The following is a 22,300-nucleotide window of genomic DNA, read 5'->3' as shown; positions in this document are numbered from 1 at the left end:
TTATATTCAGGGGAACAGACACAGAAAGGCAAGTGTTTTTCAACTAACAGCAAAAGCACGATCGTCTTCTAAAATTTCCTGGCCTCAGATGACAAGCCCATCACAGAAGCAGGTCTCCGGCTCCTAGATTTGCCTGTTAAATTGCAAAGCCATCCACTTATCTTTTATTAAGTCCTCTTGTTTTAGAGTAGAGTGCTATCTCTCTAACTAGAATCCAGACGTTTCTCCTTGGATACAATTTCTGTGCATGTGCATGTCTGCTCTTCCCTGCCAATCTGGATATATTGTTTGTTTTTACATGTAAAAAACTTGCTACATTTTTTAATGATGACAGCATGTTTAGCGATGCGTAGCACTGAAGCAGACAGTCCTTATTCCAGGCAGCGACATATGGAAGCAGAGACAAGCTGTGTACCTGAATCAGCGCTAGTACTTTATCCTGTACAATAGTGGGGGGATTATTCTTGGGTGAGATGATTTTCACCAGAACGCCATCTATGAAGTCACGGTTTGCCACTAAGACGTGAAAGCGATGGCCACAGTTCTTCACACAGGTCTCCAACACCTACACACACACAAAAAAAAGCCAACATTCATTGTTGGAGCAAAGCTTGATCAAACACAGCAGCTATGTGGTTGGTTTCTGATTTTGTTTTTTGTTTGTTTGTTTTAAATCTTTTGATAAGAGAGAGAAAAGGTGGAGGAAAATTTAGTCTTATATTCTCAGTTCTTCATCTTTTTTCCCCCAATATTGCCAAAAAGCTTCCTTCTCTGCACACACATTTTCATGCAGCTCACCTATCAATAATACACCGGGCACTTTTGTGATCCACCTTTGCCTGTTTTCAAGGTAAAGACACATAAAGTTTTTTCCTCTTCTAAGCAGAACTTTCCAACTGGCACAGCTCAGCAGCTAAATACAGAGCATCGCACCAAGAGCAGGTAAGACAGAGGACATCCTGTCACTGTGAGATATTACCGCGCTGTGACACTCCACCATTGTCTATGTACCTGGGGCACAGCTGGATCCAGTTGCTCTGAGCTACAAGTCATGTTTTCGGGTTGGGAATTCAGGTGAATGATCTTCACTCATTCAAAACACTCCCTTGTGAATGCTCTGGCAGGTTATACTTTGACACATTTTCCCCCTGCAACCTAGCTAGAGGCACGTTCCACTTGCCATTCAACTGCCATGGAGGAACAGCTGTTGATTTTTCTCTGAAGAACATGATTAGCATGGAGATAAATCCAATGCGTCACTTCTCCTCACAGCCATGCCTAATAACCGCTGCAACTCTCTATCTGAGGACTCTGTAATTACTCTGCTACTTCAGCTACTTTCATCAGCCCTGATGACACGGACTCATTCCTGATGAATTTTGCTCTTTCCTGTGCAGTGGATAATCTCGTGGTTTGGTCCTTGGTAATCTGTCAAAATGACAATCCAGGACAGGAAATAGCAAGAAGACAGAAAGTACAGTCACGCTTCATCAGGGAGATGCAACAAGAGCTCTGTGAAAGAATCATACAGATCACCTACCCACAGCAGCAGAACTCCATCTAGTTACTGCTGCTCATTCCTCAGCCCGCTGCGGTGCAGAGCCTGCCCAACACCACGCTTTCTGGAGAGCTGCATTACCCAGGAAACCCCAGCTCCAGCCGTCAGGAGGAAAGGTCACTGGCAAATTATCTCACACCTTAGCAGTGCTGCGCAAATGCACAGAATACAATTTACACTTTATTGAGGGAAATTAGATCAGCATAAATTAATGAGTCTCCTACAGAGATCCACTCACAAAGGAAACTGCGCATCAGCTACTTAGGAAGCTGAAAACACGGCAAGTTCGTCATCACCACTTGCAGAAATGCCCACAGCTGTTGGCTTGGAGTGGAGAAACAGTTGGACACAGGGGGATGAAAGCAGAAGAGAAAGCCCCAAAGGGTACGGACCCATTTGGGCTACTTAACTTTCCTCAGTCAGTACTCGGGGTGGATAAGAGCCCAGACAAAAGCAGAAATCAATTGAGTCAGAAAAATGCTATGCAAAGCTTCCAGTAACTCTCATCAAGGAAGCGAGGCGGCAGTTGGAGGGAAAAGGGCAGAGCAGTGACTGTTAAAGCAAAGAGTGTGCACATTCAAGAGAGTCCCAGGAAAAACAAAATGACCAAAGAAAAGGGATCTGCTCTTCAGAGGCATTCCAGCCTGCCTCCACTCACCGTCAGAGCCAGCATGACCTCTCTGTAATTTTTGTTTCCATTCAGCCTCTTCTTCAGTGCTCGAATGGCATCCTTTGGGCTGAAGGAGAAACACATCTTGTTAAACAGACAGCTCACACACGCTTTTCACAGCCATCAGTTCCCCTGCACAGCTTTTCTGATGCTGAAGGAGATGTATCAGAGAAGCTCTCTATTTAAATGGCTCAAAATAATAACATTGCCACAGCGAGAAGAGATACGCCTACTGAAAACAAGAAGCCCAGAAGCACGAACTTGGTACCCCATCCAACAAGATGTTTTTCATGCCAGCCCTCCCAAGCAGAGACCTAGCTCAGAGTGTGCTGAGTCTCACAGTAGTTCTCTGAAATGCGTAAGGAAAAGGAGAATCGAACAACTCGTATGCAAACTATGAGCACCTGCCCCAGACTCACTGCACCTCCTCACGTGCTGAGTACAACATGAGAGATGACCGTTCACGGGCCTTTCAAAGCAGGCTGAAATAGAGCATACCCTTCTTCTGTCTCGTTGATAATGTCACAGATCTCCATGTTAAGTGTCCAGTCTTCACTCTGCAGAGAGCCATCTGTGGCCTTTTCTGTAAAGAAAAAAAATAAAAATCTTTTCACATCTACCTGATTAGCTACTTCAGTCCATCTTCAGTTACTCTGAGCTGAAACTATCCAGTAAAAGAAATACAGAAAAAGAAAAAAAAAAAAAGTCCCACCTTTCCCCACTGACTCTAAGTGATGTCAAACCTTCCCTCCTGGTTTAGGGATCAGCACAGAGGTTTCCAGACACAATCAGTTTTCCCACATGCTCACTACCTTCAGCCCATCCATGCGGGCTGTTCTTCAGACTCCTGAATTCCTGGGAGAATAGGAAAACGCCAGCTAATTCCAATTTAAACTTCTCAGATGCTGTGCTGTGATTTGGCCTGTAATGAGGAAGGAAAATCCCCCCCGCATCAACCAGACCTCCTCTCTGGTTTAACACATCATACCTCCGCATGGATCAACGGGAAAGAGAGTGACTTGGAGACAGAACTCGGTGAAACCCGGAATTTCAGTGGCAAAGACGCACATGAGAACATTTAGCACGCGACATTTCAGGTCGCAATACCAACCATGGGCACCCCTTTTTGCCTGGGACTCTTCACTCCGGTACCACGGTCCCTCGCTATCAGCTTGCCATGGGGCTGGGCACTGCGCCCCTCTGTCCCGTGCCGTGTCCCCATTCCCCTCTCCACGACGGGGCCGTGCACGATCCGCCTGCCTCCCCAGCTCCCAGCTGCATCCTCCCTGCTCGCACGGCAGGTAAGGCACTCGGGCATCGCGCTTAATTCTAGGGGAAGGCTGACCTGGGGCACCGTGACAGTGGCAGATGCCAACTGTTGGGAGTTTAATTTATAGACGACGGCACGAGTAGTGCAACCGTAACTTCAAGTAGTCAGTTGACAAGAACTATTTCCTCCTTGGGATTTCCTTCTAAATCAATATGTTTCTGTCGAGTGGTGCCTAGAACATCCCCTGAATTCTTCACACTTCTCGCTGGCAGCATTCAAACCCGATCTGCAAACAGAAATGCTATAAAGCATGCCTGTGGCCCCAGAGACCTAAAAAAGGGGAGCTTTAACCCAAAAAGGACCTTCTCTTCCAAACTTGTCTGGGTTTTCTACAGATGCCTGGTATCCAATTAAGGCAAATAGTGCAAACAAAAGCTTTTTTTCCCCCTCTCTAATGTAAAATAAGCCAAGAAAAAGCTTCTAAACATTTAAAGTCAGAAACAAAGCCGCAGGTACCATCTTCTCCAACCACCCTTCTGTCTCCCCATCGGATCCCAATCTGTCCCCAGCGCAAGGCAGATTTTGTTTTAGAGCGCCAGGCTCCGAGGATTTCACACATCCCCTTTTTCTGTTTACCAACAATGCTTTTTCCATTAACATTTTTATCGCTGTGACTGAGGACACAGACGCCCGCAGGCCCTAATGACGGGCTGTTATCTGGAAAGAAGGCAACGTGTCTGGGTAACTCGGGTTTCGGTGCCTTGTCCCCAGCAGACCAGCGGCCGGAGCAGCTCCGCCGAGGGCAGCAGCGACAGCACGCGCAAAATCCAAAGTGGAAGGTGCTGAAAAGAAGCCATTTATCCCCCAAACGGAGGAGAGGCCATGGGAAAGGCCTCCGAGGGATGCTCTCCTGGCTCGCCACTCGCGAGGTCGTGCTGCGAAGGAGGCTGCGAAGCTCCCCGCCGTGCCACTGCGGCGCTGGGGCTCCTCCAGCACCTCCCGGCGGGGTTCACTCGGGCAAGAGGGACTCCCTCGGTGCAGCACGCTGCCTTTCTTCGCAAAAGCAGAGCTGACAGCCTGCTCTGCTTTGGTTCTGGAGGAGCTCTTCCTGGCTACGTAACGCTGCTCAGACAGACGGCACACGAACCCTCCCCGCGGTCGGTTAACTCCTTTGTGACAGCTGAGAGCACCGCAGCGGCAAATCTGGGTCAGGCACGCTACAAAGGACGAGCCGCTACACATGGCAAGTGCTCGTGGGCTCCGTCGCTGCAGAAGAGACTAAAATTAGCTCCCGACTCTTGTTCCGAATTAAAAATTACCCGCGGGGAAAAGAGCTAATTTCCAAAAAGACAACTGCGCGGCTTGAACCCACGCGGTCTCCCCCACACGTTATGCTAACTAAAGAACAGAAATGCAAAAAAAAAAAAAAAAAGAATTAAAAAAAAGGTAAGCAAACTTTCTGGGAACAGGGGGATTTCTCTGTCCCTCCCGTATCTCTGAAGGGAAATGCGAATCGAGGTCACTGGGGACCACGGGTCCTGTGCTACCCACGGCGCCGCAGCAGCATCTCGGCACCTTACTGTCTCCATCACAGCGCAATTTTTAGCCGTGGAGCAGGGCCACGTACGCGTTTTGTCAAAATAAACCTTAACTAAATGGGCTTTACAAGACCAAGGAATGAATTGGCTGCTAGCGCAACTTTGTGCGGGATCAGCGTTTTCCACAATCATTTTTAAGAAGTGATTATAGCAGAACCAGAGACGATGAATATTGCTAAGTCGCTGCCTGATGTCAAATGCTGTCAAGAACACACAAATTCGTTAATATATTTTTAGATTAAGAAAATAAATCAAATGCCCAGCTTAAGGAATACCCTCTGTTTAAGGCGTAATCTCTCTTTCTGCAACCCTTTGCTCATAAATCCTTTGCAGCTTTGGTGACCACCTTCTCCAGCAGAGCAGATGCAGCAACTTTTTTTATCTCTGAATATTAAGGGGGCTTTAATGTTAACTAAAATGTTTTGCTAAGCAGCAAGGACGGCACGGAGGTGAAGGCAGATCACGTTCTACAGCAATAAAGCTTTATGTACATTACCAGAACAAAATGCAGCTAATGAAAGTGATTGATACGCGCAGCTTCGCGCAAAGATGAATGCCTGCAGCCCAGGAAACACTGAACAGCTCTGCCTGCACTCTTCCTTAAGAGAAACCCTCCCAGCAGATCTAAAACGCAGTAAATTAAAAATACTCAATAACCCGTCCAGGATCTATCGGACATTTTAGAAGCCGTGCGTCCCTCTGAGGCTTTTCCTCAGCCAGCAAATAGATACAGCTGACAAAATTAATCACATTTTGGGTACCAGCACAGAACTGTGAAGGAGTGGCATGCAAATACTGATTGTACACAATCACCAGTTCAACCTCATTAAAAGGCATCTAAATGGCACTCGTTCACACCAGGGCTCTGAGATAGGACCAAAGGAATCCCAGGGCGGCGCACGAAATGTTAAGTGGGACAAGGAAAAGAAAAATCCCAGCGGGAGCCCTCCCTGCCGCTCCCCTCGCCGAACCGAAGGGTTTATGGCGTGGTTTTAATTGCAGAAGACGAGGGCTGGCAGCTCCCAGCCTGGGTGCTGAGGGTGCCCTGCGCGGCTTCCCGAGGGAGCAGAGCTCCCACGCTGGGGCTGTCGCTGCTGTGGGGCCAGGAGCTGGCATCGCACAGCACGAAGCCCCCAGCACAACAGCTGGAGATGCTCTCCGAAACGAGAGGCTTTCAGTTCCCACCACGTTTCCGAAATTAAAGCCCGAGCGTTGTGGTAGGAAGGGAGACAGCCTGGCACTCCACGCCCAGCGTGCCGCAGACCTTGGACACCGCATGTGCACGCGCATCAGCTTATCTCTAGTCTGCAAGGGAAAGGAGAAGAAACGTGCTTTTTTTTTTCCATTCACACTCCCCATCTGAGATCCAGCTCTTGTGCCCACACTTCCACAGGCTGCCAAACGGCAGGATCACCGTTTCCCTGCTCGCATGGAAGTCACGTACGTGCAGGTGCCGGTCAGCGGCGCTCAGCGTTCAGGGAAAGCAGCCTCAGCGCGCGCACCCCCAGCCAAGCCTCCTCCCAAGCAGGCTGCTCCGACCTGGCAGATGTCACCACGAGGAAATCCAGGCTGAAGTGCCCGTGTACCTGCTACCTAACAGGCGGGGCTGCAGGGCAGGAATGGACCTTTACATACAGGAAAAAAATGCAGAAATGTCACCACCCAGCCGGGACCCAGCTCAAAAGCCACCTAGCGAAGCAACGCTAACCCTGGTTGCCCTCTAAGCAGGTACTCTCACAGCCCTTACAGACGCAGTCCGTCCTACTTTTGCTTCAAAATCACCGTTTAATGTTGATGACGCTCTTGAAACCTCACTTTTTTTTGCATACGGATGGGACAAAGCAGAAATCCTAGCTCTTCCCTTTCCCCCCCTTCCAATGCTCCTCTCTGACCGTCGCACTGAGCCTGCTAAGGGAGACACCCTGAAGACGCTTGTCAGGATTGCAGCTGAGCACGTTTAAGTCCACACACGTTAACTCACGTCCCACATGCACGTCTGTAAAGCTGAGACTGAAAACCAGACTGCTGGAAGCCCTGGGAACAGCTACTTGCACTGAACAATAACAGCAGGCACGACCAGGGTGAAAATCTCTCCGAAAGGTCTATCTGGAAGTATCGATAAGTGGCTGCGGTGCCGCATAATGCTCCCGAAGAAAAAGGCAAAACTCAAACGTTGTGCTGGCTACAGATCGCATTAACCGAAAATGTGGGAGCTGTGTTTTCTGTCTGCGTATTGGAACCTCCTGAATGAACAGATCTCTGTGCTCGGAGAAATCACAGATTTCTCCCTTGAGACTTTTCCAGATGTTGCTTCAAAGACCCTTGATTTATACATTTGGGAAGAATTACACACAAGAAAATAACACCTCCTGTTTATGCAAGAAACACGCACCTCGATGCGCAATATTACAGCGATCCAAAAGCACAAGAGTTCCGATTTCAAATTATTCCCCTCCCCTCCGACAGCTAGGATCCGAATCTTGGTGTTCAAGAGGCACAAACATCCTTTTTCCTTGGTCTTGGGATTTCAGAAGATTGCGGATCTGAAATCTTTGTCTTGTCTGTTAATAATCCAGCTGCCTACCAGGGGTGCTCCAAGGCTGAAATTAGCAAATCAAAGGCTCAGATGTGTTCCGGTTAACTGCATAATACGTGACAGTGAACAGGACAAGGCACAGTGTTTGCAGGCTCTTACTCCATCCTGCTGGCTGCCACCCCTTGAGCTCAGCAGAGCTCTCTCCGAAGCGAGGCCCACCAGCTGAGGTCGAACCAAAACGCTGCCAGAGAACGTGCGGAGGTCTTCCAAGACAAAAAAAGTTTTGCAGAGCAATGCAAAACACACACGCTAGCTCAACAAGGGAAGAGAAGCTCTGGAATGAGATGATAACACCCCTCCTCCCAGCTGCAGCTTACAGAGCCGTTTTGCTGTAAAGCATCACGATGTTCTGTGGCTGCATTTGCCTCTCTCGGATTCAACAACTCACCAACGACCGGCACGGCACCATCAATAAGACCTGGGGGAAGACCATTTATAGAGACCACGGAGACATATTTCAGCTGTCCAAGCAAAATGAAGAGAAGACCAAAGATCCTCGGCGTTCACATGGCTCCGAGTTCAAGACATCTCACTTGGAAGACAGCGATACACCAGAATAACGCCCTTGGGTACTCCCGGGCCTCACAGTCTCTTCCTTTCTCTACCTTTGCTTTTAAGATGACAGTCACAGACACTTAGACATCATAGCAATCAACAGGAGGTTTTTTTTTTTTCCTTTTTACCAAAAAGCTGCTATTAAAAACCAAATGTGAATCATTGAAAATTCTAGATCAAAACTCAACTCTGAAGCGGCTTGCTCATAAAAACCTGCCAGTTTCTTTGTACGGAAGCGCGGCTCCAATAGCATTTTTCAATTAGCCACCTCACTGCTCCAAGTCCTTTTTTTTTACATTCCTTATTTCACACTGCTCTGAAAATGCTGAGCTTCACACTTCCAAAGAAAAAGCCAGTCAGCTAGAACAAACGGGCTCAATCTGAACTGCAAGGCATTACAGAAAAACGTGATTTGGGTTGTACTGCTGCAGCACTGGTCACCCACTTTGACCGCTGTGATTTTTCAATTGATTTCAGTGACGCTCACATCGAAACTCTTTTGGATGAAGTCATCTATCCTCTAGTCGTTCCTTTGCCAAAGTTTCTGGGGCTGAATAAATGAATAATCATAGCCTGTAATGACTGCAGACTCTACAATAAAATAGAATAACGAGAATCTGTGGACATGGATACGTACACCCATAAGGAGTATTTAGCTCGAATGCCGTTTGAAGGCAGGGTGATAGACTGGGAACTGTCATTTTCTCCAATTAACTTTCAGATTTTCTTCTTTTTGAAGCTGCCGCCCGAATGCCGAGCTTCTCCAACCCAGCTCACACTTACCTGCAAATATGAATATGTAATATGCAATTATTGTGACTTTTTCAAGACCACGTGGAATTGTCAGTTTTGTTACAACATTCCTGTGCTTTAGATATGCTACGGAGAAGACATCGCTCAACATACCCCAGAAATTCAGCCTCTTAGGAACAGGAATCTACAGCTGATTAACGGAGCATAGCTGCGCAGCAGTTTCAGAAGCAAAGCAAGGTGAAGGGAGTAAAACGTATTAAAGAAACATTAAGTGCTGTATAACAAAAGAGATTTTTTCCTTTGTTCTCGTATCTGAGCCTCACCTGAACGAGAAGAAAACCAAAAGTGAAATCCTTATGATATTACCAGAGTAGGCAGGAGAGCATATCAGTTTGACCGGCCGAGTTTATCACATCTCATAGGTCTTGATGCATCTGCAGGCTGTAAGACCAGGCTGCCCTTACAGCACTACAGCCATTGTATCGGACAGAAACGGCCCCGCAGGGCAACTTGCTCCAGGCAGTTCCTGTACTCGGACGCCGTTCATCTCAGGCACAAATGGGGGTTTAGTCACAGTCCCAAAAGGCATTTGGAGTCTGGACCCCAAGCAGGTCAGTGTTTCTATACAATGAAGACTTTTATCCCGAACCCTCTCAGCGAAGCTCCCCCATCAGCAGAAATCGTTGCTGCTGACAGCACGCTTCGCTGAATGACATGTGCACGCAAGTCACTCTCTTTCCAAACAGATGGCGGAAAGAGACTACGGCTTCCTTAAAACAAAGCGAAATCCCTCGGACTTCCTCATTCTCAGCTTGAGAAAAACAACAGAAACTTCCTCCTGTGCGCCGTGCCCTCATTAAAGCCTACGCGCTGACCGTGAATAGCTGTCCTCCAGAGCTAGGGCGCACGGCAGCGGCTCAACAAGCCATTTCTGCGATTCACAGACACTTCTCCCTAAAATTCAGGCCACACCGCGCACTGCTGCACCTCTCCCAGCAGTGACCTTGGCAAGATCCCCGTCTCAGTGCCAAGCCGCGGGATGCAACGCGTGGTGCTTCTTTGCGGCTGACAAACGGGCACCTGCCCACGGCAGAAATCGAGGCGTTAAAGCCTTCAATCAGGAACGGCAGAGCAGCCTTAAAAGCGTGTGTTCTGTACCCATGGCTTTTAGTGGATTTGGATGGAGACGTTCACCGGGTGATGTACTGCAGGGGAGCAACAAAGCCGTGGTCCCGCCTCGTGACGGTCGGTCCCCCCGCAGTGCCGTAGCGGCGCGGTGATGGCTTTGGCTGCACTTCCACTCCTCTCGCATTACCGCGCCCGGAGCGTCCATTTTTCTTCTCTGGATGAGAGGCACAAGAGCTTAATTTAAAAGCTCGCGGATGATAAAATGTTCTCCCTCGCATTTGCCTTTTTCTGAATTAGGCTGCGACGGCTGTAACTCATCCACATGGCTCCACGTGGGAGAACTCGCCAGCACGCCGCTGTTTGAACGAGTCAGTGCTTACCTGCCTACTCCTCCTCTGGCCAGGGACAGGCAGACAGCGCCGTGTACCAAAACACACCGGCATTTGGTCATCGCCATAGGCAGAACTTGGATTTTAGCCTGCCATTTGCCAAAGGATTTTTCTATTGCTTTCATTTATCCAAGAACTTCGGATGATTGCGGGCAGCTACTTTGACAGTTCCTTAACTGAGAATCTCGAGCATTAAAACAGTGCCACACTGAATGAATAATGCACGGTTACCAACACCAGAAATACAAAATCAGTTGACAGCTGAGTCTTCAGCTCTCCCACACCAAAAAAATAGAGAAAGACCGGACGGATATTCCACAAATACCTAATTCGTATACCTTAATTTGTCCTAATGCCAAAAAAATAACTGCTGGAAAAACTCTATTCGTTTTATCAGCCTTAACTCACAAATCCGAGAGAAGGGGCAGCTGAAAGTGGCGGTTTATTTCTCAGCCTCGTTGCTAGCAAGTACGCCTCAGGGCTCCATTGCGGTGGATTTGCTGTTTGTAACAATCACACCGAACACCGCTACGACAATTTCTTACCCAAAGTTTGCAAATTGCTTTTTAAAACATTACCGCAAAAAAAAAAAAATGCAGAAAAAAACGATACCGTGCATGCAACGCAGATGAAGGTCTGTGACAGTAAGACACTTCCAGGAGGTGACAGATAGGACAAGGGATATCCTACAGGATATCCTACAGGACAGTTTTACCACCCAGGGCTGCAGGCAGCGCCGTGTTACAGTTTGAAATCCCAGCGGCACACAAGAGCGAGGAGGTGTCCTGCTCTGTGACCAGCTGCCCCGTTCGGGACTTCAGCGGCACCCAGCAATTACAGGTGAGACCGAAAACAAAGTCTACAGCAAGTTATGGATGATCAGCGTGTCAGTGAGCTATATTTGAAATCTATCAGCTCTTGATGGCTAATTTTGTACTACATGAGTAAAGCAAGTTCTAATAACTCACTTGGGACTTCACTACAGTACTTACAAGCTACGTGCTTTTCATATTCATAAAACAAAACTAATTGCCTTTCATGGATGAAATGGTCGAAGAATTTTTAATCCACGTCAGCTGCAAACTCCAAAAATCCATCCCCATATATTTAAAAACTCCCCCTCCCACCCACTCACTTGTAACACGTTGTTTGCTGCAAACAAACTACACGGCAAAGATAATCCATCAGGCGCCCACATTACAATTCTTCTTCTCTTTTTACAGGTTCCTCCTGAAGTCAATTGCGTGCATTCTCACACGTGCTTAAAATAAACTGAAGACGCTAATTACATTTAGTGAGGGGGAAAAAAGGCAAAATCTTCCAATCCTACAACAACAGCGGTTACAGGAACAACTTTACTCCCTAACGGCAGCACGCCACGGCAGATTTTTTTTTTTTTAAAAAAAGTAAATATTCAGAGGAGATAATTAAAACGTGTTACGAACAGAACTAACCAAATCTTGCGGCGGGACCACTCCGCGTGCGCGTCCCCACACCCAGCACCCCTCTACCCACAGCTCCGGCGGCGCGAGCTGCGTCCGCTGCAAGCCCACGGTTATCCCACGAGCGGAGGGGAACTAGACGGTGAGAAGCCGGCAGCTTTCGAGGGCCGACAGCTCACGTTTGCTGGTGTGAAACGCTTCAGCTTGCTTTGCGATTTTGCAGCCTTCCTTCACGCTGCTCCGCGAGACGACAGCAGGCCTGCGCGAGAGGCAGCCAGCTCCTACCCCATTCAAACCCTCCCGAACCTCCACGGCTTGAAGAGCGGTGCCTGGAACACACTAAGCGTTTTCTCTGCGGGAAGCGAGGAGAGCTGGCTTGCTTTCTGCTAGGTAGAAAAGGGGTAGCGGGGGTAGCTGCTGCCAGCGCCGCCGTCCCTTGCCAGCTGCCCCCTCCGACAAGCCAAGCTCCATATTCCTGCACGAGCTTGGAGGCAAAACGCTTCCAAGCGACCTGCTCGGGAAACCCGAGTGCAAATCAGGCAACGACAGACACTAACAAGATACGTGTGCCCCATTCGGTCTTGTATGGGCTGAGAAAAGGGGGTTTCTTGGGGTCTGATAACCCCATAAAAATTCTGCTCCGTTCCTACAGCCCCATTACTTCTGTGTCACTGCCGTAGATAAGCCTGAAAAAGACTGATAATAGAGAACGTAAATACCAGGAGCTTACACCAAGCGTGCCCGTTTCTAAAACTGTCGTTTTTACTTTCCCATCAGTCCCCCTTCACCCACCTCTGCGATCTAGCCACGCAACTGTAAATTCCTTAGGTCAGAAACCATCCCAATACCTTTCAGGTTGCATTGTAATCACCTCTAGTACGTGACAGCGCGGTGCTGTGAGATAAAAACAACGTAAATGTATCAGAGAACCACAGTGTACTTTTGGAAAATCACTGCACTGGCCCTTGGACAGGTAAAATTTGAACGAGAACGCAGGTTTTGAGCATGACATATGTGGCTTGTTTATTGTGTGAGCATCCATGATCGGCAGGAACCTGCCAGGGAGCAGCTCTCCCATCTCCTGCTTGCAGCCTGCTCCTCATCAGTGCTGGAGGAAGCCACAGGATACGGAACAACACACACCAAACCTACCACGGCCTTCCTGCAACGCACAGGGCCAGGGAACCGAGCGAGCATCACCGCTTCTGCTTGGGACACCCGTGGGAACCAGCATCGCCAGCTCCTGCTCTCCTGCTGGGCGTTCCCCGCTGTTTTGGGGTGAATCAAGCTTTTCTCAACTTCTCTGGGGTTTTACGCTCACGGACACCGCGTGCAGCCTCTCTTCCCGGCGGGTTGCTCCCCGAGCTACCGACAGAGGCGAACCGGTGCCGTTTGGGAAGGCGAGGTGCGACACGTGCTGAGCCGGCTCTCTCCCAGCGAGCATCAAGGGCCGGGCGCTGGGTCTGCACGCCAGCACGCTGAGGTCTGCTACACGTGAAATACGCCGCTAGCCGCAGCACGACTCACCCCACGGCCTTTAAGGAAGCCGGCAGGAAGAAGGATTTTCTCCCCACTCGGCGGCTACGCCAGGTTACGGGCATAGGTGGGGATTTTGAGTTGTAGTGGCAAAAACCCCGCACGTGAACAAGCTGCGGGGGCAGAAACCCCCCGGACCCGAACGCTGACCCGTTTGGGTTGTTTGCTGAACTTTAATCACTTTCCAAGTCTGACAGCTGCTCAAACTTAATTGCTCATTACGCTTGTAAATAAAAACTGATCTCACCCGCTGCTTAGCCAACCACCTCCCAGTTGCCATAACAACTCCTTGCCTAATAAGTGATTTCAGATTTACCATTATTTGTACCCGCGGAAAATTTCACAAAGGTGTGAGATCGCTCTTTTCACAGAAATACCCTTCTAATTAGAAGAACCGAAAATCAGTCGAGAAAGGGCAGCTCAGAGATAATAAAAAAAAAAAAAAAGCAAGCTGTTTATTACAACGGCTTGAACATGAGATAAGGGTGCCCCAAACCCAAATATGTGCTGGATCTTGCTTACCCCCTACCTTTCATTGCCAATCCTCTTATTATCATTCATACCTGTACCCCGTAGCAATTAGGACAATCCCAGAGAGCATCCAGGCAGTAATTAGTCACAATGCAGAGACCAACTTTAAGATTCGCTATAAAATAAATATTCCGGTACGGTCTGCACATCGATTTTCTCTCCTGTTCCTAAATCTTGGACCCATTAACTGGTTACGTTCCTGACCACTCTGGTAACTGACAGGAACACTTAAGTTACGATTCTGGCCAGATTCATGCAAAAGGGAGAAAAACGCTTGTACTGGGCCCAGCAGATGGCCCCTGTACCAACTCCAATCATCTCTGCTGGGCTATGTAAGATTTCCAAACAGAAATACCTGGACTAAGATGTTGCCTGCTTGACTTCAGTTCAACAGGAACTTGGGAGCTTTTACACAAGGAACCCCTTTTGGATGGTGTACAATATCCCGTCTCGTCTCTCCATCGCCTCACTCAAGAACTTCCTCCAGGCTTGCCTTTTCAGATGGCACTACTAATAAGAGCCTTACAGATACCTAAAAAAAATAAATAATCTGTACCGCAGTAAGTTTTTGAACAATACAACTTCGGGAAGCTGCCTGTAAAAACACACAGTTGTCTGTCTGAGAAGCCAAACTGACGGGGAGCCACGAACTGCTGCTGGCTGGGAGGGCTAGCGTGGAACGAAGACCTTCCAAATTTGCTGGCAAAGCTGCTGAAGCTTGCAATTCATTTCATCTGCTCAAGGTAGCTCTCTGTGTGTGTAGGCAAGGAGGGGCGTCCTTTTCCTTCCAAAAGGGAAATAAACACAGAAAGCTATAATTAAGATGTAACTGAAGTCAGGGAAAAAGCAGTCAGGAAATACCAGATTTTAAAAAAGGACTCTTTCTGAATTGACTCAGCTGTGCAAGAGGCATGCGTTCTTTGTTATTTGTGTCAGATACAAAGCTTGTCACACTTCTTGCAGTAGACTATGAAAATACAGAGGATGCAACATTAACAAAATCCTCAATATTCCTGATCACAGTCTGGAGGTAACAAAGTCTTTCTCGCCTTACAAAAAGAAACTGGTGCTCAGCAAAGTTCTCGGGGTTCAAGCACAGTTTACAGCACCAACACGTGCCTTCATTCTGCACGTGGCTTCTTTGATCTGAATTTGAACAAAGAATTCCTTCCCAAAGTAATCTAACCCAGAAGGCTGCTGAGGACCGGCTGGGAGCAGGCTGGCTCGCTCTCAAAGAGCACGCGGGCTTACGAACGAACCCTACGACTCAACAGGCTTCCCCGGAGCAGGTGATCGTTGCGGAGTGGCTTGTCATCTCGTGCCTCCTGATGCTCCCTGAGACTGTGCTGCAAACAGCGGGCTGCCAGAGGGTTCCTCTGAGCTGAGAGATGCAGACACACTGGTAAATAGTCTATACGTACCACGCCAGGAGCTACCCGAGCACAGACAGGGAAGACACGCCGAGGTATTTTTGTTTTCTTGCCTAATCCTTGATTCTGAAATGAGTTACTACGTTATGGGGCCCACCGTATCATCCTGGCAGGTGCAGGACAATCACAGAGGGAATATTTACGTTTAAAGACAGTGCTTGCACCAACAGACTGAATTTAATTGCACATCCCTTTCCTGAGCAAAGGAAGGAGTACTTCTAAATCGGAAGATGTGGCTCCTTGAGCTACGCAAAGGCACGCTCGCCCGCAGCGAGGTACCTGCTCCACAGGGCAGAGACCAGGATGGAGCAAAGCCTTTAGACCAGGGTCTTTTGCCCTCAAGAGCCATCAGCTTCAGGAGAGCCCTTTCCAACCGACAATAACTGAAACACACCAGCAAAACCGGGGAGAACTGCCCGCAGAATGACTAAGCAAATACAGAAGACAAGGCCCTCAAGATCGGATTTTTATACCCAGCAACAAGTCTCCTCCCTGTAGCAAAGCGGTGTCTCCCCAGGGGGCTGCAAATGGGAAAACCCAGCCCAGGTCTGGCTGACCCATGCCGTCCCGTCACACCGACACGGGGAAAAAACTCACCCAGGCTGGCCCCCGGGTTCACCCCGTAACCCTTCAGGGCTCTTACAGCACTTCTCTCCAAGCATGTATGGTTTTTAATTACCTATGCGTTAGGAAATCACCTAGGAAAGGGATCGCCAGGCCAAGTCCGCAGAGCACCAGGGCTGCAGGTACCGGGCTGGGCTCTCCCCGCCGAAGGTCATCTCCGAGAAACTTCTGCAAAAGCTTCTGCTGCTCCTCCACTGGAACTGGCCTTGAATTAAAAACCCAGTGCAGGCTACGAAATCAAAAGAAAAGGCAGGCTAATTTAAAAGCGCTCTTAATTCAGCTAAGGAAAACACATAATACTTCTTTTTTTGGTGGAAATAGTTTTGGATGAAATTTGCAAGCAGCTGGAACGGTCTGTGGGGCTCTTCTAACTCCGCCGCTTTCGTTAAGCATGTTTTCAACACGCAGTTCAAAAGTCTGCCACGTACACAAGCAGAGCAGTACCAGAGTGGGAACGAGCTGTCCTCACGCTGTGACCCCTCACGTAGAGCTTTATATTAGAAGCATACGGAATATACGTTTAAGCATGCTGCGCTGGAGGAGATAAAACTGCATTACTCAAAAATACACGCTATAATACCTCCACGAACTACAATCTCCTTTTGTGCCTGTAAAATAAATCCAGTCTTAGGAACCCAGTATTAAATGGCATTATACTAATTACCCCGCTTCACACATATATGTAGTTTCTCCAAGTTTCCAGATTCCTGACTCAGTACTTATTTGCTCCTTTAAAGGCAAAGACATCCATTTTCGCATTTCGTGGAGATTTTCCTTACAACATAATCCACCACCACGAAGTGAAAGCAGATCCAAATAGTATTATAAAACTAAAGGCATTTTAGCAGCCTCTCTTCCGCACGACGGGCGCGATTCTGTACGGTCGGCGTGGGCTCGGGCGGCTAACAACTGGGCAGCTGCAGCAGCACACCCAAACGCACTCAGGAAGCCCAGAGGAGAGCACGTTGTGTGCCCTGTGGGCGAGGACAACGTTCACCTTCCTGATACAGCAAAAGCTGCAGGCACCGGAGAGCAAGGAAAGGTACTGCTAGCTCGCACTGAGAAAGCCCGCCCTCTGAACAGGGCACAGAACTTCAGTGGGTACGAGTAACAGTGAGCATCTCGGGGCTTTTTGCTTCAGTGCACAGCGGTGCACGGAAAGGGAGATGATTCGGAGCCCCGCAGCATCCCTCAAACACAGCAGAAAGCTTACTCTGAACATAACTTAGGCAATTTGTGTATGGGGCCACGAAAGCGTGGGCTAATTCTTCCTACAGGATGTCGGCGGGCTGCTCCCCGTAATACATCTCTCTACTCCTGCACGGCGTTGTGAACTCATCTATTTAGAAGCCACTTTTATTCTAAGACCCATAAAAATCTGAAGACGTAAGACCTTTCTTCGGGTTTCTTAAGCGTTTCCTAAGAAGAAAGGAAAATAAAAAGGTGTCTATACATCTTTGCTCATTAAAGAACAAAAAAAAAAAGAGGGAAACAAAACAGCAGCCCTGCACCGCATTTATTACCACTGTAACAGCCTTGAATGGAAACTGCAAACGCTTTGATAAAAATCAATTGGAAAGCTGTCTGCCTCGCTGCTGCCTCAATAAAGTGCCTCTGCATCCCTTGCTGAAACCTCGTTTTTGCAGCCTCCTTAAACAATCCTGCTCATTAAATCGCTGCACTGGGCCCCCTCCGAAAACAGCCTCCGAGGCAAGCGCCCGGACCCGTGCCCCTAACTCGAACCCCAAGAGGAACCGGGGCTGCAAACCGGCACCTCCAACCAACGCCCTCGCCCCAGTTACCCAGGACATGCTAATTTCTCCTATTTCGTTAAAAATTAACTTCTGGGGCCCTGTGTAAGCGAAGTCTGGAGCCCTGCCGGGAGACCTTTGGCTGCGAGTCAGACAGACTCCACGTGCCTGCTGCCCCGGAGCCGGTACCAGAACAGGGCACGGTGTCCCCGTCCGTCCGTCCATCCATCCGTCCGTCCACGAGCAGCCCTGACTGAGCTCAGCCCCCCACACCCGAGGGTGCTGGGGGGGGGAAGGAGCGAGGCTCAGCTTGGCTTCAAACATGTAAACACCCTCCTGAAGCGTTCGCAAAGTCCCTGGAGTTACGAAATACTACGAACGGATCCGGTTTTGCTCCCTCCTCGTGCGTGAGCCGTATGGCCTGAGTCGAATAAGCAGAACGAAAAAAAAAAAAAAGAAAAAGTTGCCAGCACTCCCGGCTCTTGTAATTCAATCAGTTTTAATCATCCGAGATGTTTTTGCTAACCTCCAGTAAGGATATTTCCTCTAGGCACCTTGAATAGAGCGCTGACACTTTGTACATGACTGCCTTGAAAAAAAAAAGACCAGAATGCACTTTACGGTAGGATGTGGAATCTCAAGGCAAATTCCCACGACTGCAAATTCTTTTTTTCCACAGGGCAGCCTCTCTCCGGGTACCAAGCATCGTGTCTTCGCAATTTACAACACATCTTTTCCTATTCTTCCTCCTCGCCGACCAGGATCTTCACGAGGACCATCAGAAAGCACTGACAAAAGCAATGCTGAGGAAACCTCAAAGACTTCTTCTAAGTCCGACTGGACGTGAAAAAGTTTCACTGCCTCACAGAGCCCTCAAGAAGTAACAGATTCCTGGATGAGACTTTAAAAATTCTATGTGAAATATTGCTGTTGCCTCCCCTTACTGCAACCAGCTGGTACAAGGCAACACGGAAATTGCAAAACGGCTCCGAAGCAAAAGTTGCTGAGCAGAAGCCCAGGAACCTCCCGGGCTGGCAGCAGCAGGTGGCTGCCAGCCGCCCCCGGCCCTCCCGAAACCACCCCTCGGCTCTGCAGAGGCCTCGCCAGAGACAAAAGGACAGCTCGGTCCCCGCAGGTTAATCAGGATATTAGAGAAAAATGAAGAGAGGTTTGTAATTAGCAGCCACAGCGGTGTTTTATATGGCCTCTGTTATGTGGCCGCTGGAAACTAGGCTGAGGCTACCGCACAAGGCAGCTGCAAAAATCGGGGAGCTCTGGGAGGTGAGGAACCTGGCTCACGTCTACACCGGCACTTGAGATGCATGAGACTCGATCCATCTCCATTACAAATCCTCTGAGCTCACCCTAGCATTACTTTCCCACATTAAGCAAAAGAGTTCACGTAAAAAGCCTGCCTGGCTTCAGCCATTACCCAGATAAAGAGGAGGAGGAAAAAGAGAAAATCCCTTGTATTACCTCGCTCGGCTCTCCCCAAGCCTTCTCTGACATCTTTGTTCTTTCAGACCTGGCATTTATCTGAAGATGTTGTCTCGCCCTAATTAAATCTTCACGCGAACCATCGCTACTCGCTGGCAGGGAAGAGGAGTTCTTGGTGCGCTGATGGACCCACAGAATTTCCTGCGCTTCTCCCTTCTGGTGAGTGCGAGGCCTCGCTCGAAAACATCACAACTGCGTTCAACACAATATGGTTACACAGCAATACAACAGCACCCGGCTTCTTTTAAAGAATGAAGAGGAACATAAGTGAAAATTACATTCTACAAGCTCATTGAAAAAAAAAAACAAAACAACAAAACACAACAAACTGTGGGAGCGCTGGGCAAACAGCACCATCTGAGAACAAGGCGTGCTTTTGTCTCACTGCTGTCTCAGAAAGGCAGAGCTGGCAGCGCTACGAGACGCAGAACCAAACCTTCCAAAATAAAACCTGCAGCGATCCCTTCCCCCCAGGGGTGCAAAACTGTTCGTAAAGCGCAATTGAATTTCGCGTTACGGAGGCTACAAGCCTCTCAGACGGCCCTAACCTTATCTAACAGGGTGGTGCCCTCAGAGCTTTGTGTCAGAAGCCTTTACGCTGGCAGCGGCTGCTCGTCGAAAGAGCAAGGGGACGGAAGAGCTGCGCAAACCTTTGCACTCCGGAGCGGGAAAGGCAGAAGGCTAGAAAAGCAGATCGTAGCATTAAAACCCCTCCACGATTACCGAGACTGAAGGAAAACTGCTTTAAACCACTTATTGATGCTAAAAGAACCCGCCAAAAAAACAGATCAGGAACTCCTGCCCTCGCTGAGCTCCTTGAGGAACTCCTGTCCAGGCGGCGAGGCAGGCAGCTGGCCTGGCAGATGTCACCCCCACGGCCAAACCCGCGTCAAGAGTCACATCGAACTCCCACCGCTCTCCTCCCCAGCCTCGAACTCTCCGCGCTTCCCTCGCTAACCAGCAGAAACAAACACCCCAGATGGCTGAGGAGAAGCAGCGAGATGCGCGCGTTGCTCCGCGCGGCCTGACGAAGCGAGGGCCCGGCCATCTTCCAAGCACGGCGCGAGGCTTCCCCGGTACGGGGCCCTTCAGCCCTGCCACGGGACGGCTCCGCACACGTGGGTGAGGTCACAGACGCGCAAGAGCTTCTGGGTTTTGAGGCCGCGGCCAGGTACTCTGCAAAATGTTTCTGCTTCAGTTCCCAAAGGAACGAGTCCCCTATCATTTCATAAGCTCACGTAGAATAGCTAGAGGCTAGACTACACATAGCTACGTATTATATTGTATATAACGCTCTAAGCAAGGCCTTAGAATCACTTAGAACAGAACTGCTGTTTGTGAAACAAATGAAGAAAACTAAGACGACGGCTTCACCGGAGAGGGATGTCAGGGCAAGTGCAACGCCGCCACGGTCCCTGCGCGGCGGGAACCGGAGCCAGTCCGTCCTTCTTCCCCACCGCAACGTGGGAGAGCTTGCGTTTCTTCAGCGTCTACAAGCGGAAAGCGGGAGGCGACGGCAACCACGGGCGAGTTATCGAGCCCTGCAGAGGCAGGGCCTGGGCTTTCCCCCATGGCCCCGGGCACGGCAGCCCAGCCCAACACCAGCCTGGCCCCCCCAGCTGAGCGTGAAGACGTGGGTAGGAGCGACGCAGGAAGGCCTTGTTTGGCCACGCAGGGAAGCCACACCGACAACAAGCCCCCTCACGCCACCAAAGCACTAACACCGCCACGTTTCAAGCGCTGGGCTGAAAACTGAACGCGCGCTCGTGCCTCCACAGCCCGGCACCTTCCCTGCACCTCCACACGTCCCGGGGAGGGTTCGGCGCTTGAGGACAAAGGAGACGGCCAGGATGGGGCAAACACGGGCACAGCTCCCCCCTCCAGCAACCCCCTGGAGCAGCCCCACAGCCCTCTGCCACCCCCAGAGCCCCCAGAGCCCCCTGAGCCCCCCAGGACCCCCCCAGAGTCCGCCAGGACCCTCAGTCCCCCACCTCCAGACCCTCCCCCGAGGTCCCCAACACCCCCAGAGTACCCCTGGCACCCCCCTGACCCCCCAAGCTCCCCCCCCTCCTGGTACCTCACCGCCCCCACTACCTCCTTATTGCCCCCCACAGCCCCCCATCATCACCCTCTAATAGCCCCCCATTTCCTCCCCATAGCCCCCTATTGCCTCCCCATAGCCCCCATTACCTTCCCATAGCCCCCTATTCTCCCCTAGAGCTCCCTACTGCCCCCCATTGCCCCCCAGAGCCCCCCATTTCCCCCCACTACCCTCCATTTTCCCTCCCAAGGCCCCTAATTTCCCCCCCATTTCCCCCTAGAGCTCTCCATTTCCCCTTAAACCCCCCCCCCAGACCCCCATTTTCCCCCCATTGCCCCCCAGAGCCCCCTATCACCCCCCATTACCCCCCCAAGGCCCCCCATTTTCCCCCAGAGCCCCCCATTTCCCCCCCCCATTTCCCCCTAGAGCCCTCAATTTCCCCCCATTGCCCCCCATTTCCCACCCCCGGGCGCCGTACCCAGGCTCTGGCCCACCGGGGTGCTGAAGGGGTTCCCCAGCAGGAACTCCATCTTGGGATGACAACAAACAGCGGCCCGGCGGCCCGCCCTCCTCCCTGCCCCCTCCGCCGCCCTGACTGGCAGCCGCCCGCGCCAACCCCCGGTCGTTCTGCCGAGCGCGGCCCGCCTCCTGGCGTTCTATTGGTTCTCCCCTGCACGTCCTGTGTTTCTATAGGTTGACGCGCGCGCCCGTCACTGTCAAGAGAAGGGCCCGCCCCCGCCGTCGTCCCGGCCCTTCCCACGCCCTCTGGTTGATGGACAGCGGGGCCGCCGCTAGCGGCACTGCTCATTGGGCAACGCGCACACCGTTCTGCAATACCATTGGCCATAATCCGCGTCAATCGTACGCTCCTCCTCCCGCCCCCGGGGCACGCTGGGGGGCGCTGATTGGCTGACACGGTTTTCTCGCGCAG

At 50.3% G+C, this 22,300-nt stretch overlaps 1 protein-coding gene across 9 annotated transcripts in view; it reads right to left on the bottom strand.

Annotated features, from left to right (window-relative positions):
* Positions 1–22,231, bottom strand: part of TOM1L2 (target of myb1 like 2 membrane trafficking protein) — a 54,639-nt gene extending 32,408 nt beyond the window's left edge. For 4 of the 9 annotated variants that reach the window (XM_066977674.1, XM_066977676.1, XM_066977678.1 and 1 more), the window contains exons 1-4: positions 4,015–4,127; positions 2,727–2,811; positions 2,217–2,295; positions 416–565 (exon numbers count right to left, since the gene is read on the bottom strand). In XM_066977674.1, coding sequence (XP_066833775.1) covers positions 416–565; positions 2,217–2,295; positions 2,727–2,811; positions 4,015–4,117 — 417 coding nt within the window. In that variant the 5' untranslated portion in view covers positions 4,118–4,127. Of the gene's footprint in view, positions 1–415; positions 566–2,216; positions 2,296–2,726; positions 2,812–2,940; positions 2,963–4,014; positions 4,128–9,323; positions 9,346–19,307; positions 19,536–21,847; positions 22,006–22,206 lie in introns of those variants that run through there. The other 5 variants (XM_066977677.1, XM_066977675.1, XM_048068371.2 and 2 more) reach the window with 5 other exon arrangements.
* Between the last annotated feature and the right edge of the window lie 69 nt (positions 22,232–22,300).

Source organism: Anser cygnoides, chromosome 15 (assembly GCF_040182565.1).
Source record: "Anser cygnoides isolate HZ-2024a breed goose chromosome 15, Taihu_goose_T2T_genome, whole genome shotgun sequence".
Lineage (NCBI taxonomy): Eukaryota > Metazoa > Chordata > Aves > Anseriformes > Anatidae > Anser > Anser cygnoides.
Note: the sequence above shows the minus strand (reverse complement) of the source record. Positions and strands in the feature narration are given on the sequence as shown.